Below are 19,507 nucleotides of genomic sequence, written 5' to 3' on the forward strand. Positions count from 1 at the left end.
ACGGACTTGGGGTTTAAAAAAGAAATGATACTTACACAAGGAACAGATGATCAAATTTTGGTTATGATCCAGATCACCATCAGAATCCAGAGTTTTCTTGTTGTTGTTATCACTGTTCTTGTTGTAGAATGTTTTTCCGAAGAGATTCTTTACCATTGGGAAAAAGGAGAGCATTAAGCGCTTAGCGGATGTCTGCACTCTCCGAGTGCTTCGAGTTCTAGTTACTAGTGTATTCAAAGTGAATACATGCATATATTCACTATAACAGACCTATGTGAATAGATATAGGTACTTAACATGGCAAGATTATTGAACATTCATCACTTGAAATTGAGCTTTGGTGGAATGATTATCATTATAATGTATCATCATGATTATCATTAAAATAATTAAAATAATGGCTATTCATAACATGATTCTTGAAATAATTTTTGTGAAGTAATGCCATCTTCATTCTGCATCATCCTCATCACAAATTACATTAATTTTTGCATTAAAGAAGACACCAAGACCACAGCTTACATGATTACACACTTTCAGTACAGTGACGCAGTTTTTCTCCCACTTCCATTTTTTTATCTTTTTGCTCTCTTGCACACCCTCGACCACTCACTCTCAAAAATGCAGTTTTCTTCATGTGCCACTTATTTTCATTCTGCGAACACAAAAACTCAAATGAAAACAACATCAAGAAAGTAGATTGTCACTTTAGAATGAGCTAGGTTTTTGTATATTTGTTGCACTTCTCTGGTGTAATGAATTGTCAAACATGATGAAAATATAAAAGCCTATCTGTACATAATATATGTTATCAAAACTTTAATAATATATACACTATACATTATGCACAGGCTTTCCCACTAAACCTTTTCCATATGAAAAATATAGATTGTACATGGCAATATAGAATGTAATGTTCTGACATCTGTAGCCTTTTTTCAATTATCGTTTTGTAGCACAAATCAAACATTTGAGGTGAAATATTTATTAGAAAAACTACAAAAATATAATCAACATGACACTGAAAGGCATGCATATACTGTCTTTCTAGGCCCTCTACTAACTTAGAAGGTCATAATGATCAATCTATCGAGTCTACATGATTTTCTAATTCCACTTTTTGAGATACAATACCAAAGTCATTGCTATCAAATATATATTTTGTTGCAGCAAGAGGCAACATCGCCCTCTTGAGGCATTAGCAAAGATCCCGAAGGGTGCACCAAATACAGAATATCTGGAAATTGACCAGGAAATGTAATATCTGTGATGTACATTATGGATATTCTATTTTCTCTTCCATATATGTGTCTTATCCACACACCTAAAACAAAGAACGGAAAAAAGAAAAATAGATTTAAGGCACCATATAACATCAACAGCCACATCAACATTTCCAAAGAAAGTGGTACAGGGATAGACAAATTTGTAAGAAGTTATGCAGAACAGGAGAGGACAGTTACATTGGCAGTTAAGGCTGCCCGTTTTCCCAAAGACACACAAAATATGATTTTTTTAAAAGGCATAAATCAAAAGAAAGCGAATAAAAGAGTTCACCCCTACTGCATTCATTTTCTTGAACAAGAAGTAAGAAAATTTCTTTATTCAGCCAGCATAATCAACATTTACTTTCACTGGTACATGCTTCGGCAAATGATGCACATACTTGCTTTCCTTTTCAGTGACAAAAAGGGTGATATCATGATATAGAGTCCAGAACAAGGGTCATATAACCTCTTCAGAGGCAATGAATTTCATACAACTGCAGATGAGAAATGCTTCTCAAATTGTGACTGAGTATTACTGTTGAGTTTTAGACATTTTCTACTTGAAAAAAAAAAAAAACATTGATCACGAAGGTGTATCTGTACTAGTACAGCATAATAAAGAGAATGAATCTTGAGTTGCTGTATACACATTCTGCTGACATATGGTCAGTGAAAAAGATGAAAAAGAAAAAAATGACACTCAAGATGTGTTGGATGTGATAAAATCATCTTGATGCTGAGAATGAAATAGTCATTCTTGTAACAAAAACAAGCAATCCTTCAAAAACCTGAAAAAAAATTTCTTAGAGCTTTCTGATTGTGTAAATTTGATATTTTGATGATATGAAAAGATAAATCTAAATCAGTCATATGCAAGAAATGAAAACTGGGATGAATCAATTGATATCTGATTGTTATTTCAGTATTCCCAAACAGTGATACACAACAAGTAAATGCATTGCTCGTAAAATTCTTGATACTTTAAATATTGGAAAAACGATGTTCAAAAATCATCATGTTTCTCGGAAGAGGTAGATCAACACAGAAAGAATTCTGTGATGCCTAGGAAACTGTTTGAGACTGATGTCATGGCAGTTTTAGAGCAAAAGGTCAAAAAATGGAATCACATCGGGTTCTGCATAGCCCGTAGTGCGGCCCTCAGCCAGATGCTCACTGCGGTAGCTCCAGGGTCTGGTCGCCCAAGCTGGTCTGGATTCACGTAGCGTGCTCTGCCGGCACGGGCAGCCATCTTGGCCGTCGCCTCCGTCGCTTGCTCAGCAGCCTCAAGAGGAAAACACATTTAAATGCTTGTACCAAGGATAACAAAGTGTAACTAAGAAACACTCCTTACTGATAATGATGATAGGTTAGGTTTTAAAGGGATAGTATAGTATTGGTTGAGGTGAGGATTCAGCTTTTAACATTTTGCAAAATACTTAGAAACCAGTTTATGAAATATTAGATCATGTAATTCTAACAGGAATTCAAAGTTTATTTGATGAAAATCAGTTTTGAAATGGCTGAAATATACCCCAAAAAAAAAGTAAAATAAAGCAATCCCAGTAAAAGGCAGGTCACACCTTTCATTAGGATCGCTTTGTTTTGGATATCTCAGTCATTTAAAAAACAATTTTCATCGAATAAACTTTGAATTCCTCTTAGAATTATATGCTCTTTCATATATCCTAAGAGGTTTCTCATTATTTCAACAACAAAAAATCATTGTCACAAATCTTTGGAAACCTGAAACCCCATCTCAACCGAAACTGTATTTAAGACTTTGCATGCACAGCACACTTTTCATGCTCCTGTATCCACTGAAGTATCTTTTAATCCAGACACTACTATTTCTGTCTGTCTGTCCATCCGTTTATCACCTGCATGCCTGCAGCTTTTCTATCTTATCTACACTTCCATCCATTTACTCATCGATAAGTCAATCTATCTATTGCTCTATCTATCTATCTATCTATCTATCTATCTATCTATCTATCTATCTACCTATCTATCTATCTATCTATCTATCTATCTATCTATCTACCTATCTATCTATCTATCTATCTATCTATCTATCTATCTATCTATCTATCTATATCTCAATCTACCTATCTATCCATCTCTATATATCTCTCTATATATACTCATGTATGTACACACTGTAGACAGATAGACATATAGATAGACAGATAGATAGATAGATAGATAGATAGATAGATAGATAGATAGGTAGACAGCAATCCATCTATCTATATTCACATCCAAATGTCAGTCTGCCTCTTTCACGAGACATCTAATCATGAAGCTAAAACAACTTACAATCACTGCATCTGAAAAGCAGTCCACAGGATTCCTGTTCTCACTGACCCCCTTTGACAGAGTCCTGTAGGCTGCATCCAGTGGGTCCAACTAACGGGCAAGAAAGAAAAATATTTGTATGATGAGTTCCTGAATGCATTTCATTTCATTTGATTCCATTTATTAAGTTTCCACACAAATCATAGTGTTGTATTTGTAACATACATCCATGACTGTCATGAAATCAGATGCCTTTTACTTTCTCCAAAACAATAATACCTTTCCTTTTTTTTTTTCTTTTTTTGCTTTGGTTGCACACGTAACACAACATTGGCATCTTATGCTAAAATACAAAAAATTGATGTATGGCTGTTATTTTCATTCTTCAAAAAGAAATTAACATTGCTCAAATCAAGCATATGCAGATGTTTGGTCTTTTTCTTTTTCTTTTTTTAAGTGAAAGGACTAGTTTCCCCAAAACAATCCTGTGCATTTAGTAAATGCAGAAAGATTAGTGAATAATTCAGTGAAATACTGAGGAAAACTGTGCAATCCATTACAAAGTTATGATTTTCATTTCTTGAAGTTTTGGCAGATTGCATGTACTGCCCTCTCTATATAGGAAGTCTTCAAAAATCTGTGATATCACAGCAGTGGCACAATGTTCAACAAATATGAAAAGAATTTGAGGAAAATTAATTTGGGGGGATAATTGAAAGAGCACATGATGTATGGAGCATGATATTCGCCTCAACTCATCTAAGTAACACGTCAAGTGAGGGCATACTTTTCACAGACACAAAAAAGTAAAATTGTCCAATATTTTATTGACATCATACTACTGTTGTGACATCACAAAGTATTGTGGAGTTTTCATTTGAATGGAGAGGGTAGCATTTGGAATTCTAGACCAATATGTGAAAAAATGTATAACTTTTTAAAAGGTATTTGGACTTAAACTCAAACTTTCACCGAGAGTTTCACGTAATTTTTTGCATTCCTGGAATCCATAATGATCATGCATTTGGGAAAACTTCCTCATTTTGTACGATTGCCCACCATAGTTCTGTCCCCGACATCAGCTTTGCCGTGTTTCTTAATGCTGTCCATGCCTTGTTTGAGGGCACTGACCCACTCAGCAAATCCAGGGTCTCCCACCAAAGCTCGCTGGGCCGCCAGCAGAAACAGACCATAGAACTGGAGAGGACAGAGAGAAGAACGAGATTGTATATATACATTGTAAAGCCTGAGCAGGAAGTATGTATGATAAATATGGATAGAGACTTTTATATGTAGCATCATCCTCATCCTCATGAATCCCTGGTATACTGATGTCACCTTCCCCTCATCAATATCATAATTTTCATCATTTTTCTTTTTCATAATCAGTGTCATCACAATGGTTCTTATATCATTTCTATCTCATTGCCCACTCTCCTTGTGATGCAAATGATCAACATCACTGTCATGACATCAATTCGAACCATCCTCAACTCCCCCATCCCTGTATCATCATGTCAAATATCATCCTTATTACCATCAGCACTGCCATCAAGTATAGAAGCCAACATTGACTCCATCATCAATACTACAGTGTATATTTCATTTCAAGTCAAAGTTACCAGGAGCATACGATTATTTCTATTTCTATATTCACGACAGCTAACCTCTGCAGATTTCATTTTTTTTAAAAGTTTTTAAAGCTCTTGATGAACAATCATTTCATGTATTTAGAAGGCCCCCCCAAAAAAAAAAAAAAAAATCATACTTGAGTTTCAAGTAAGTTACACACACTAGGTATACTAAATAAAATTCTTTCCTGACAGACTGTCACATTGTTTCACCTTGGAGGGTTTGTCTACATTGCACACGGCAGCAAAGTTTTAAGGGAACTAACCAAATAAAAATCAAACAAGAAGAAAACTAAGCAATATGTGGCTAAGTAATTAAAGGGCACTGACATTCACACATCAGTCCTGAATACCTAAAGTCCCAAAGAGCTATCATGGAAATACTTGAGTGCTACACATTGCATCTCAATACTTGTACGTGAAAATAAATCCCAAATCAGGGTGGTTTTTGGTGTCTCTTCTCAGGGCGTGAAGAGGCAATTGGCAAATTTTAAGGGAGCCCCCTACAAAGTCAGGGAGGTCCAGGTCGGCAGCTCCAAGTGATTTGACACAGCAAGGGTCAATCAGTTGGACACTCACAGCTCCTGAGCTTCCTCCCATGGCCTGCTCAGCGATCCTGGACATCTGACCAGCCAGGTCACTGACTGATCGAGGCTCTCCTCCTTTCTCCAGCCAAAGTTTCATTTCTGTAGTGGAGATCATTTTGAATCCAAATGTACTTCAGGGTGAGCAATTGACAATGCTATAGAGTGCTGAACTTTAATAGCACATTTAAAATTCTGCTAGGAATGCTTATGAGAAAGCTGGTATGCGGATGTGGGGATAGTAGTTGCCATGGGAGATGCTCTAGACTGGAGAGCAGCTCATGGCATCATCATTTTGTTATTCCTTCTCATTTTCCACCATTTTCTAACTCCCTCCTTCCCCTTTCTCTTCTTCCTCTTCTCCTCTTTCAACTTCCCATCTCCTTCTTCTTCTCCTTCTAACATTCCATCTCATTATATCACTTTCCTCCACCACTTCCTCTTCATTCCTCCCCTCATCTCTTTCTTCCTGTCCTACTCTTATGTCTCAGTCTCCTCCTTTTTCTCCTCCCTTCACTTTCCCTCTTCTTCTTCCTCCTCATTCCTCCCCTTCTTTGTCTCCACCTTTCCTCCTCATCTTCTTCCTCCTCCATCTCCTCCTCATCCCCTCCTCCTTTCTTTCAATCTTCATCTCACCCCCTTCTCCTCATCTTTTTCTTTCTCCTCCTCCTTCTCACTCTCTTCCTCCTACTGCTCATTGTTGACTTCTCTACCTTGATTATTTCATTCTAGCTCACACTTCCATTCACATCATTTTCCTCATTTTCTTTTCCTTTACCTATTTCTTGTCATATAATCCCTTGATCCATTTCCAGACAATTTCCCCTACCATGCTATGCTGGAAGTAAGGATGACATACTACTAATAGATAAATGAATAATGAATAACACTTATATAGCACTTAATACTGACATTTCTAAGCGCACTAATATGGAAAAAATATTGAATTAAAACACAGCATTATATACATATAACAACAACCAAAATTAGACTTGGGCAAATAGATAAGTTTTCAGCAATGATTTAAACTTATCAACACTATACATGTTTTTGTAATTATTACATTAGAATTCACTCACACACAATATGACAGAGTCACAATGCATCAAGCACAGCTAATGACACTGTCTAGTGGCATCAAGGAGAAAATCTATGTAGGAAAAGTCTAATTCTTTAACATAACAATCTTACAATCTTCAAACGTTTCATGCAGTGGAATGATTTAAACCCAATCACAAACTTGCTTGAATAATTTTCTGGAAGACATTGTTTAAAGTGGAGCACACATGATGAAATAATAGAATCTTCAGGAAAGTTCTACTGTTCAAAAAAACCAACAACAACAGAAATAGAAACGACGCAATAGTAACCTTGTGCTCCTCTCCGCATCGTTGAGCCACAGTCCCCGTCTCCGCTGCTGGTATCCAGGTCATTCAGGAGTTGTTCGTTCTCTACCAGCCGATCACAGACAGCAACCAGGATGGTTTGAAGCTGGCTGAAGGTGTCTGGGATCAAACACAGAGAGTGGAGATGGTATCAAGCACCAGAATGCCCTCTGTGGTGTCATGTGATGATAAACAATACATCCGACTCCCTCATTTCATCCAAAAAACATTGTTAACCCATTGCGGGTATACTCAGGACTCGTCTTCAGTGGGTTAAAGTGATTTGTACCATACAGCATGAGCATAGCAGGATATTTGGCAACAGTGAAATGAAATTGTGATACACTCATCCATATACTGTATCAGACAGGACCAGGATGAGACTTCTTGAATTGTATTCATGATACAAAGCCCTGGCACAGTTAACACACAATGGTTATCAGTGGCAACAACAGATATTCACACGATACAGCAGAAGCTCCTTACAATTATCACAATTAGTACAGCAAACAATGAAACTCTTTAATTATATTTACCTTTATCTATGGTAGTCTTTTCATCAGACCCAGAGTTGAGGTTGGTGTCCAGTGTCGGGTCTTCTGGAAGCTGAAGTTCCAGGCCTAGCGTGATCCCTCCCTGTCGACTGGCTCTGGGCCAGCCTCGGGCAGTGGTCATTTGGTCTGTGTGGTTAAAGATCAGCATGGGTCATAATGATTAATGTAACAAACAGGAAAATCTGCACGAAAATGCACTATTACCAGCATAGTTAAGTAAGTGTTGCCCCTTTCTTCCGGTGTCTACATAGATACACCTATGGAATGCATATCAGTGGAGGACTACAGAAATACAAGCTCACCTTCAACCCAACATCACTGTGTCAGCATGGAGCTCTTAACTATTGAGAGAACCGCACAATGCCATAAATCTATATATGTATATTAAATACATGTACAGTGTAATCACTTTGAGTTGCTGTTATCCCTGTATTTTTTTTAATGCCCAATGGCATATCATTGAGAGTAAATTTGCTCACAAACACAGACCACACCATCACAGCTCCTTACCTAAACTTGAAACCCGAAGGCCATCTTGGTCCAGGCGAAGGATGGTCAGCGAGACTCCAGCCATCTCCAGGGAGGTCATGAATATCCCACAGAACAGGCGCTGAACTTTGACCCCCTGTTTATCTGGGGAAAAAAAGAGGCATTGGTAAAGTTGGTGCAGCACAGAATGTGTACTAAAAGTATTAAATTGGCAATCAAAACAGGGAATCATAATCCTACTTTTCTAAAATAATATTCACTAATTGAACCACAATAGGTGGTGTTACGAATGTCTTGCTTACTCACTCAACAAAAAACAAAAATTATGAAATATATAGACATCACCATGAAACATCACCTCTCCTGGAATGACTAATCTCACTCATATATTACAAGTGAATGTTACAAGCAATGTAATTCTCTAACAGAAATTTGAGAGAAAAGAAATAGACAGCTTTAGACTTAAAGAAAAAAATGGAAATAAATCAAAATTCAAAATTCAAAACTCAAATTCAAAGGTGAGTTGTAACACATTTAATCTATAATGATTGTCATGATACATGAGTGCTAGGAGCATGGAAAAGAGCAAATGGATAAAAGGATTTTCTTTTTTAAAGCACCAAAAAAGTTTTTAAACATACTAACAGACTGCTAGAAATATCTTCCCCCACCCCACCCCCAAAAAAACCAAAGCAACAACAAATCAAAACGTAAAACAAAAGAGCAAATGTACCGAGATAGCTTAAAGCCTCCCTGGCAACAATGCACATCTCAATGTTGGACGTTCCTCCAAGGTTGTTCACCATGAGGGCGACCTCATCCCCTTTCTGGACATCCAGCCGACAGTTATTGGATGCTGCCCTCATGTGGTCCAGCATGGTGGTCACTACAGTCTGAGCATTGGACATCTGCCAAAGAAGACAGAAGAGAAAAAAAAGTCATCTCTTGCATTTCAGACATGGGAGCTGGCTTTTGCCTCATGAAAACTGCAATAAAGATGATCACGATATTGAGGAAATAGTAATGATAATGAAAATAGTTTGCATTTATCGCACATGATAATTATATCTATTATGTTTGAAATACCAAGCCACTCATTTTATCAATTCTATTAATTTCATCAATTCATTTTTTTAAATGCTTGAAGGTCCATATCACTCTAAATACACTTCGTGGCATTTTCACTTAGTATAACAAGTAGGCCTATACAATAAAGATTGACTTATCACATTCATAATATTTGGTTTATGCATAGAATATGATATAGCTGAATTTAAGTTGGTGCAGGTTATGTATTGTTACAAATGTCCATCTATCTAATACCTGCTGTTTTGGGGTTTGTGTGTGTGTGTGTGTGTGTGTGTGTGTGTGTGTGGGCGTGTGTGGGTTTTTTTTGGTTTTTTTGTTTTTTTTTTTTTGCACAGGTACAATTGTACTAGATCTGCCATCTTGACAATCAATAATATTGTGATAGTTTATAGCTATAGCGTTCTTGAATTGAATTCAACTGCCTTCCTCTGAGAAATTGACAAAAATATAAGAAGATATTTTTTCTGTACACTTAAACTCATATACAGATATCTTGCTGCAGAAACAAGACAAAAAACTGTTTTATTTGATGTTCTTCATAAGTCTGGAATATTGTCATGCTGCACACAAAGAATTAATCATAACCCCCAATTGTTTTTTTATCACATTAGCATTCTAATCGAGTGTAAAACAATTGGTGGATCATAATCGTGTGAAACTGTTATTATGCACGCAACTGTATCACCACAAATCTAATTAAAGTCATTTCGAGTTTTGAAACAAACAGGATTAGGAATTAACCATGCGAGGACCAATTACAGTGACAGAATTTTTTGTGGCAAAACAATTCTTCTCTCTCTCTCTCTCTCTCTCTCTTTCTTCTTCTTTTTTGTTTTGTTTTTGTTTTGTCTTTTTTTGTCATTTAGAAACAAGGAGGGAAAGTGTAAGTCTCTTCTCAAGCATAATTTTCCCCTAAATATCTCCTGAGAAAAAAATAAAGAACTAGCCAGGACAGCTCTACTGTGAAAAGAATATGTTTGGTGTGCAATTAAGTGCACAGAGCAGCAATAGAATCTGATTTGGTGTGAAAAATTAATATCAGTGAGATGATATAAAAGCCACAAAAGCAATGTATCTTCAACTGAAAAAAAGCTTCTTTATTTTGCTACCCCCTTTACTCCCTACCTTCCCCCCCCCCCCTCTCTCTCTCTCTCTCTCTCTCTCTACCTTCAAAATGCCACTGTCTTTAGGTTGTACAACATGGAACTTGAAATTCTATATTACTCCTTGCACAACAAAAACAACAACAAATTGCCAGACAAGTATATTTAGTGTAGGCTATATTTCCCACAAAATTGATTTTCAGCTTCATAGTTATGCATAGAATTGGATTTCCTACCCAACTGAAATAGTGATGAAATTTCAAAGTCTGCAGGCAACTCTTTCTGAATAGAGGATTTGAAGTTCACAAGAATTCAGGAACACATTGCGTCATTCTTTGTGTGCACACACCCAAAAGATCTAACACTCCAAATACTTTAAAGGGATTTCAAAAAATTTTGGATACTCATTTATGTCATCCTATTTATGATTATTAAAACGTACCTATTATCGCTGAAATCTATTAGATTTTTTTTTTCATGTCCTCCTTCATGTTCTATGTGTGAGTGAAAACTGTAGAAAACTATGTAAGACCAAAGAAATGTGGGTGAATAAAAATAATTTTAAAAAAGATACACTCTATTTAATTCTATGCTTATGAGCTTTATGTTCAGAGAGAAGGATAACCCCTTCATTACACAGCATTAAAAAGTCAAAATAACTCAACTGAAACACATTATTCAGACCAATCACAATATAGACCTGTGCACGTTGCTGGTGGGCTTTGTAGCTCAAGTCACACATTAATTGTATTCAGCTAGGCAACTGTCTTTAACTGGTTTTAAACTAACTGGTCTGAAAATGACCATCAAATTTCTACATTGGTGCAGGCGAATTCATGGAGAATACTTAACCTGATAATTATTACTCAAAATGTGATGGTATTTCCCTTTTTTTTTTCTAATGGACGGATAATTTCCTTCCTGGAGGCTCAGTATAAAACAATGCTCATGCCTCCACAAAGTTGGACAAGTTAATAGCAATTCATTCATGCATACAAATATAAGGGAGTATCTTCATGCTGGTCAAATGACATAGACGAGCATGTACAGGTTACATAAGGACACCATGTTGAATTCATGAATAATACTAGAACTGTTGCACTTATACTTTTTCAATTTTTTTTCTCTTTCTGTATTTATTGAAACATATATACAATGTATACAAACATACCAAAGATTACAGAACAAACTAATGGGCCATACATGTACGTGTACAACCATACATTTTGTGATTTCAAACATGTATACATCTACCAATCACAAGACATATCAACAAAAGTACATCTTGCTCAAGCATCAGCTGACCACTGTTTTTTTTTTTTCATTTTACTCAGTACTTTCAAGACAGCTTTTCTAATATGTATAATTTTAAAGAAAAATCCACTTTGTGTTCATGTTGACTTTACTCTATGGAGTAAAATTTAACAAAAAGAAAAGTAATTTTTTGTTTGTTTGTTGAATTGGACATAATCTGAAAGGGTTACAGAGTTTAGCAAAATATTAGTCATACACAAACATGCAAATTAGATGAGGCAATGATGCTATTGTCCAAGAATTTAAATCTTCTTGCTCACAATTCTTCAAATTTTCTTTTGAAATATAATTTTTCTCATGAATGCATGAATTTATTTACCTGATTGTTTTAGAATTGCAACGATTAAGTAATGATGACTTTACAAAGGGAAGGAGGTAATATACATTAAAATAATTGACACAAAGATTAATGTAATGATATTTCTACTTATGAACCAACAGGAGAGTTGTGCGGCAATCATACTATGGTCTTAGCTAATTTACATATATTTTTTTGTAATTTTGGTGGTGTCAAGTAATAATGTTTGGCAAAAAGACGTTAATTTTGAAGTTAAATAGACTTAACTTAAGTATTATCTGTTTGAATTGAATGTTTATTGTTCTGAGTGTTTGATAATTTCTGGTAATGAAAATCCATAACAAATTGAACTCACAGGGAAGTAAAGTTTACATTTTGACAAGTATTCCAGGATTTCATCTCATGTTAATTTATGGTTACTTGCATGGAGTGAGTAACATACATGGATACACATTGATGTCAAAGTGTACACATATCTACCTGCTTATACAAAAAATAAAAAATAAAAAATAAAAAATCTATTGTTCAAGGCACCAAAACCTTTCGATATGGGCTTTCAATATGAACAAGAGATTGTACACCCATATATAGGACACATTTGATAAACAAGTAAAAGTTGGAAACATTCCTACCTGCAGTGTCTTAACACCAGCCTCTCCATGTATCCCAAGGCCCAGCCCAATTTCATCTGGTCCTAGGGTGAACGAGGGCCCAGCCCCCGGAACACTGCATGGGTACAGGCACAGCCCTACGGTTCCTGTTCATGGACCGAAACAACATTGCCAATGTAGTGATGGAGAATAATGATGAATTCTTTAACCCGTTGAGAATGGACTGATTGTGCTACAACACACATTTGCCATAGACACCTGCCCGAGTTAACTCGGGACTCGTCCTTAACGGGTTAAAGTGAATCTTACATACAATGACAATATCAACCCCATGCTTTTTGTGCAGTCTTAACACCTCCTTGCTTGTCCACTGGAATGTACCATGTTTCTTTTTAATATATCTATTTCTGGGCGTGAACAGGTTATGTAAGATCAATGTCACTGCTCATAGACATCTTATTATTCTACATAAGGGAAACATTGATCAAATATCAGTTTTCTGTTCATGCTAGCACATATATAGACAGGTAAAAATTGACACAAATTAAAATGAACCAAAAGAGCTTTGAGTATGCAGACAATGAGGACAAAAAGCCTAAAATATCACATATGCGAAACAAAGAATGGCTGACATCTTACCCTACAGACACTGCTTCAAAACTGTGTGGGAGTCATGTTCCAGGTTTGCAGCTTATTAACCGATTTCTCTGCCAACAATCCAGTCTTTAAAAAAAAAAAAAAAAAAAAAAAAAAAACCCTCTGACGCTTTCCTTTCATTGTGACGAATGTTTTCTGGGTCACTTTCCACTCACCAAGTGACGCACAGGCCGCCTCAACAGCTGTTTTGATCTCCGGAAGTGACTTGCCATTCTCTGCCATCGCACCTGCCAGCTAGAGTAGGCGGAAACATTTCCCTGTAATAGGTCTGTCATCGCTTATTTTGGCTGCCCATTCATTCATTCATTTATTCATTCATATTCATCCATTCTTTCATTCAGAAGTCCAGTTATTGAGTCATGCCATAACTCAAAGCATATCTCCCTCTGGAAATTTACTGGCCATTTTATGCATAAACAAAAATGGAGACAGAGATAGAAAGAGAGTCAGTCTGGGAAAATGCAATTCTCTTTGTTTGTTGATATTTTGCTCAAGGAAGTGAATAGATGAATGAAGCACTTACAACAATAGCAACGTCACATTTTATTCATTCCCCACTGTAACACTAAAAGACAGAGGTCAACTCCGTCGTACATGCCACTGGTACTTCACGTGTCTCCCTCTTAATACAGCAACGGAAGTAACATTAGGCAGTGTTTTTTACGTTCAGTATCATTTCCTGCAGGGATTCCAATTGTCATCGCAACAATAGCTGGATGAAATAGACATCTTGAAATATACCGTCCTACAGGAAATTGGGAAGTCTTGACGTAGTCTGCACTCATTGTCTTCAAAAAGTATTGACTGTTTTAACTCTCTGTGTTCTGGTAATTACCTGGTAGCTTAACTTGCCATGCTTTAATTTTCTGAATCAGCATTCAGTAATCCCTCAAAACTTGATGCAGTTATAGATTACAAGGACAAAATCAGATGCAGGAATGTGCCTCAGTTCAACAGGAAGGTCATGGTAACACAAGAGGTTTGAGGAATTACTGTAAAAGTGGTTTCTTTCGCGTACAGAAACTTTCGCGGTTTCCATCGGTGCCGACTTTTTCGCGTGTGTTTAAATTCGCGGTCAGTAATGATAGCGTTGTAACAAGCGACGAGTTCAAAACATTTTCGCGTGATATTAAATTCGCAGTTCAACCTCAAAGCGCGAAAAATGCGAAAATAAAACCACCGCGAAAGAAACCACTTTTATATTAGGTTATCTCTAGCAAACTAATAGAAAGTAGTATGCAAGTTTTGTCATCTTTTCCTATATCTAAAAAGAAGAGCAGAATTTTCTCTCTCAAGTTTTAACCTGATTGTGATTTTTTATTAGGATAAAGAGAGTGCAATATGTTTATTTCTGTGACACCGGGAACTGACATTATCATTTGTTTTGATGTTGTTGTTGTTCTAGTTTTTTAACTCGCGTATTATATTCTCTCCGTTTCTTTCTTTCTTATTCCTGCTGTATTTTTATCATAGTACAATTTCGTTACATATCTCTTCTTCTTTTTTTTTTTTGCTATCTGGTTGATATGTTTACGTTTGTTTTGATTGTAATGTTGTGCATTTGAATATATGTTTCTGTATCTTCTTATTGTGTAGGGCCCCTTGGTAGAGCAGTTTTTCAACTGAAAGGGCTACCCTGTTGAAATAAATAAATAAATAAATAAATAAATAAATAAACAAAGGGGACCAACCTTGTACATAAATATAGTTCCCGACAGGCCACGACGGTCACTCAAGTTCTGGTCAGAGAGGGCACTGTCATCCCCTACCACCACCATGTCCACCAAGAGGCCCTCCGCCTGGGCCCTCTCCATGGCGACACCAAAATTGATGCAGTCCCCAGTGTAATTTGTCACAACCAAGAGTGTTCCAGCTGTGTGCAAATCACAAGGTGATAGAATGGAGATGGTTATAAATACAGATCACTTGCATTATATCACAAGTGTAAGGCATGGCTGTTCATTTGCGATGTTCCTGATCGTATCAGGGCATTAATTACCCCCAGGCTAACTACTGGTCAGTGATAAGGTTGGAGTAAGGATTAGGATTAGGGTTAGGTTTAGGGTTAGAGTTTGGGTTAATAGGGTAAGGTTTAGGGTCAGGATCAGGATTAGGGTTAGGGTCAGGGGAAGGGTCATGGGTAATTGCCCAGGGGGTAATTGCCCTAGACCCATTCCTTCTCAAAGATGCAAAAATTAACCTGTTGTTTCTTATCTTGATTACTACTACTACTACTACTACTACTACTACTACTACTACTACTACTACTACTACTACAACTAATAATAATGATAATGATGATAATGGAATACTTATATGGTGCTATATCGACAGAAATGTTTGAAAGTGCTTATAAAGTGAAAATGAAAATGTAGAATAATACAAATGGGAACAGTATATAACAAAACAAATAATGTAGAACAAACATTCTACTTGTATGCAAAATTAAAAAAGATGTGATTTTAGTTTACCTTTAGATACATCAATATTGTGAGTTTCTTAAATATCCAGTAGCAATTTATCTGAAGAAATGGAAATGCACCCCATTTGGTATGAACTTTTGGTACAACATGAGAAATGACGTCAGATGAGCGTAGTTGCCTAACAGGGGCATTTTTCTGGTCTGAGCTATCATACATGCAGCTGTATTCTCATGACGAATAGAATACAAAACTAACAGCTCTACATAGCATGTGAGAAAGAAATAACAATCATTTCACACAAATGCTAAGAGTAGCTTCCTTGCTACGTCTTGTACAAGGATAAGATATATGCAACACATCCTGGGATTTTCTTATTCATGGCATTTTAAGTTTTGTTTGACAACAGTTTCACCCGTCATGAACTCACATGTAATGCTGAAAGTGTTGGCACATTCATTTTGGAGATGAAACTCAACCTTGAAATTATCCTTTTGGTGACGTTAACACAAGGCCTTGTCAAAAAGAATTATTGTAAGTGCATGCTATATTCAAAAAGAATACTTATTCTTGGTGAAAGAAATCTACACTAATTCAATGAAATCACTTCACATCCTCTCTGGACAACTAAAACATGCACAAATGTTATGAAGAGGACGTGCATTTTTCATTTAAACTATCAACTGTTTCTCTTCTTTTTTTTCTTTTCTTTTCTTTCAGTGCATGACTAGATGAAGCCAACAATGAGTAACTGCCTGCCCACTACTTGACGGGGAGGATGTTTCAGACAGGGTGCATCAATCTTTTATAGATCTTAGGATGCTCGCACAGGCAACTCAATGATTCGGCAGTTTATGTGTCAGCCAGACAGGTACAGTATCATAATATGCCCTTTTGATGTATTATGTAGGTTGCAAATGGTGGAAAATGTTTTCCAGGCCCTTTTTTGTGAAATATGTTTTGCCTGTAATTTCCCATTTTACACATATATATATACATTTTTTTTTTTAATTCTGTATCGAGTTTGTTAGCCATGTGTGGTGTCTTTTCTTTTTTGGATCTACTATACTTTTGTATGAAATTTTGCATGTGTTTTGTACTGTTTTTATGCAGGGCCCTTTTGTAAATCAGTTTTTTAACCGAAAGGGCTACACTGTGAAAATAAAATGGAATAAAAAAATAAAAAATAGATAAAAACTGGTCCCTCCTGTGCCACTATCTTACTTCCCTCACAATTAATACCAAATTCCTGAGATGGTGGAAGCACTTGCCTTTGCTGCCTCTCCCGACTGCCTGGATGGCGGCGAGAATGGCGCTGGTGGGGGGAGAGGCAAAGACCGATCCTGCTACAGCACCACTGAGCATGCCCCGCCCGACAAAACCTGGATGGACAGAGAGAGAGAGACATGATAGTAAACATTATTAAACTGAAAAAGGTGCCTCGGCTGTACTTTGGGGCATGTGGGTAAGAGAGAGAGAATAAAGCTCTTCATCCGCAGACCATCTCCACGCATGATGCTGACAGATGCACAGAAAGTCCGGAAACCAAGGCACAATGATTGTATTTTCTATTGATGCCCATTGCTTGGATAGGTGGTGCATTTCAGCGTTAAGTGAGCAACAATAATTCTATGGGAGGCAACTCTAATGAGTAGTCAAAAAAAAAATATATGGAGTGAGACTTGATTTTAGGGGTCAATATTATCTCCTTATGAAGAATATAATTAGTCCAATTTTGTAATTTTGCCAGACACTAGTATGAGTTGAGCTTAGGATTAAAAATAAAAGAAAACTGTGGTCTGTTCTATACAATTCACAGCATATCAAGCATGTTTTACAAGAGGAAATGAAACTGCCTCAACTCTCCTGTGTGTGGGGCCCTCTAACCAATGGCAAGTTAACTTTCAGCCTTACTGAGAATTCAACTATACATGCACAGAGTGCTTAATACACATTTCACTGTCAAGGATATTAATAAGTGCTTAGAGCATTGGCATGAAACTATAAACATATCAAAATCAGTTGTCCAGCATCCAAAATAACTAGACCATCATACTTTTCATAACTACTTTCTCTAAAACACTACATAGTCTTTAGTTAGATGTACATATTTGTGGATTACAGAGGTTGTTACAAACTTATTCAAGAATCAGTTGTTCTCCTCAGCTCACTGCTGAATCAAGGTCCCTAAAGGGCAGTCCTTGAGAGCCTACCGACATGAGCTGGTTCGTGGCCCGATCCACCGCCAGAGAGCAACGTCACTTTTCCACTCTCCTTTACCGCCTGAATGTCATCCCTGATGATGACCCTGTGACCGGCCAGCTTCAAGACCCCCGGAGTGACGGCCACAAGGCCATCCAGAGCTTCGTCAACACAGCTGTCAACTTTGTTGATCAGCTTCTTCGTGGGCAGGGACGCCATCGTGTGCTGGCCACGTCAGAGAGGTAGCTGCCCTGTGTACTGCAGATTGTTTTGAAAAATAGGAAGTAAGCTGAGTTTGGGGGTTATATTTGGTTATCTTGTTTATATATAGATGTTCTTCAATGAGATCTTTTGTCTGCATCTGTGTGCAACATATCAAATTTATTCCCTTCAATACACATGCAGTAATTAGTAGCTTCTCTCTGCAGATTATATGGGGATTCCTTGAATGAAAATGGTAACAATAATGATCATAATGATGATGATGATAATAATAATGATGATGATAATGATAATGATGATATCGATAATGATAATAATAATAATAATAATAATAATAATAATAATAATAATAATAATAATAATAATAATAATAATAATAATAAAACATGACACTTCTAATACAGCATGCTATCTCAGTATCACCATGGTGCTCCAAGTGCTTTGCCACTTATTCTTGCGGTCGGCTACACGTCACTTCCGGTTGACTGGAGTGAAAACAAACAGCGCAGCTTGCAAGCGCTAAGCCTGCATAATGCGCATACTGCATGCTGTGCATGTGCGACGCGTATAATTTATGTGCATGCAACTCTACGCAGACATGGGGACTGTTTTTCATTATTCATTTTGTCATTTGTGCCATCATTCATGAGATACATGCATCATGTCTTGCCAGCAATACAATAATCTGGATCCTGTCGATCGATCGGTCCCGGTATTTTGCCAAGTTGAAGGCAGTCGGACTGGACCTGTGCCCGTATGAAATCGCGGCAGGACTCTGGATCAACGACCCGACAAAATGACCAGATGTGCAGTAGAACCTCTTTGAGTAGGCCCTACCCCGATATCTACGCTTACTTAGTACCTCTTAGAAACTTCAGGTAGGTCTATAGGCCTAACGTTAGTACTGTAGTAGGCTTAGGGTAGGGCCTAATTTAGGGTAGGCCTAGGGCCTAATCCTGCCGCCCGCACAGCTACAGTAGTACAGCTTGCGCTAGCGCTATGCTCGCGGGGCGCCCCGGCAGAAAACACGTACAGCGTTACCACTCCAGGCTCACGCGACTGTTTGTTTTCACTCCACCGCTATCCATGACCCCGTGACACGCAAAATACCCGGATGTCCGACCATGAGAATTGCAACCTGTAGTGTACGGAGAGATCATCATGTAAACATTTTACATTAGATCCAGGATCCAAAAGCAACAGTCACCGTAAAAATTAATGGGCATTCACTCTCATTTTTCTACATCTCATCAAATGAATGAATTATTTTTACTATTTGAGCAATAAATCAGGTATTCGTGATATTTACAGAATAAATTTTACACAATCCAGTCTGATCTGACAGTTTTCTTACATAGAAAAAAAAAAAAGTTTTGAAGATACGA

The 19,507-nt window shown here is 37.1% G+C and overlaps 1 protein-coding gene across 1 annotated transcript; it reads right to left on the reverse strand.

Moving 5' to 3' along the window:
• Positions 1-2,391: 2,391 nt before the first annotated feature.
• Positions 2,392-18,137, reverse strand: LOC139719356 (triokinase/FMN cyclase-like). The gene is made up of 13 exons (XM_071630771.1): positions 17,912-18,137; positions 16,970-17,080; positions 14,970-15,151; positions 13,434-13,512; positions 12,643-12,767; positions 8,940-9,114; positions 8,228-8,350; positions 7,700-7,843; positions 7,149-7,283; positions 5,774-5,880; positions 4,623-4,760; positions 3,585-3,674; positions 2,392-2,550 (listed from the first exon to the last, which is right to left on the reverse strand). The coding sequence occupies exons 1-13, from the start codon at positions 18,117-18,119 to the stop codon at positions 2,392-2,394; spliced, it is 1,776 nt and encodes a 591-aa protein (XP_071486872.1). The 5' UTR covers positions 18,120-18,137.
• Positions 18,138-19,507: the final 1,370 nt, after the last annotated feature.

The sequence above is a fragment of the Diadema antillarum genome, unplaced genomic scaffold, assembly GCF_040938485.1.
Source record: "Diadema antillarum isolate AM-2024a unplaced genomic scaffold, OU_Dant_1.0 scf00000109, whole genome shotgun sequence".
Taxonomy (NCBI): Eukaryota; Metazoa; Echinodermata; class Echinoidea; order Diadematoida; family Diadematidae; genus Diadema; species Diadema antillarum.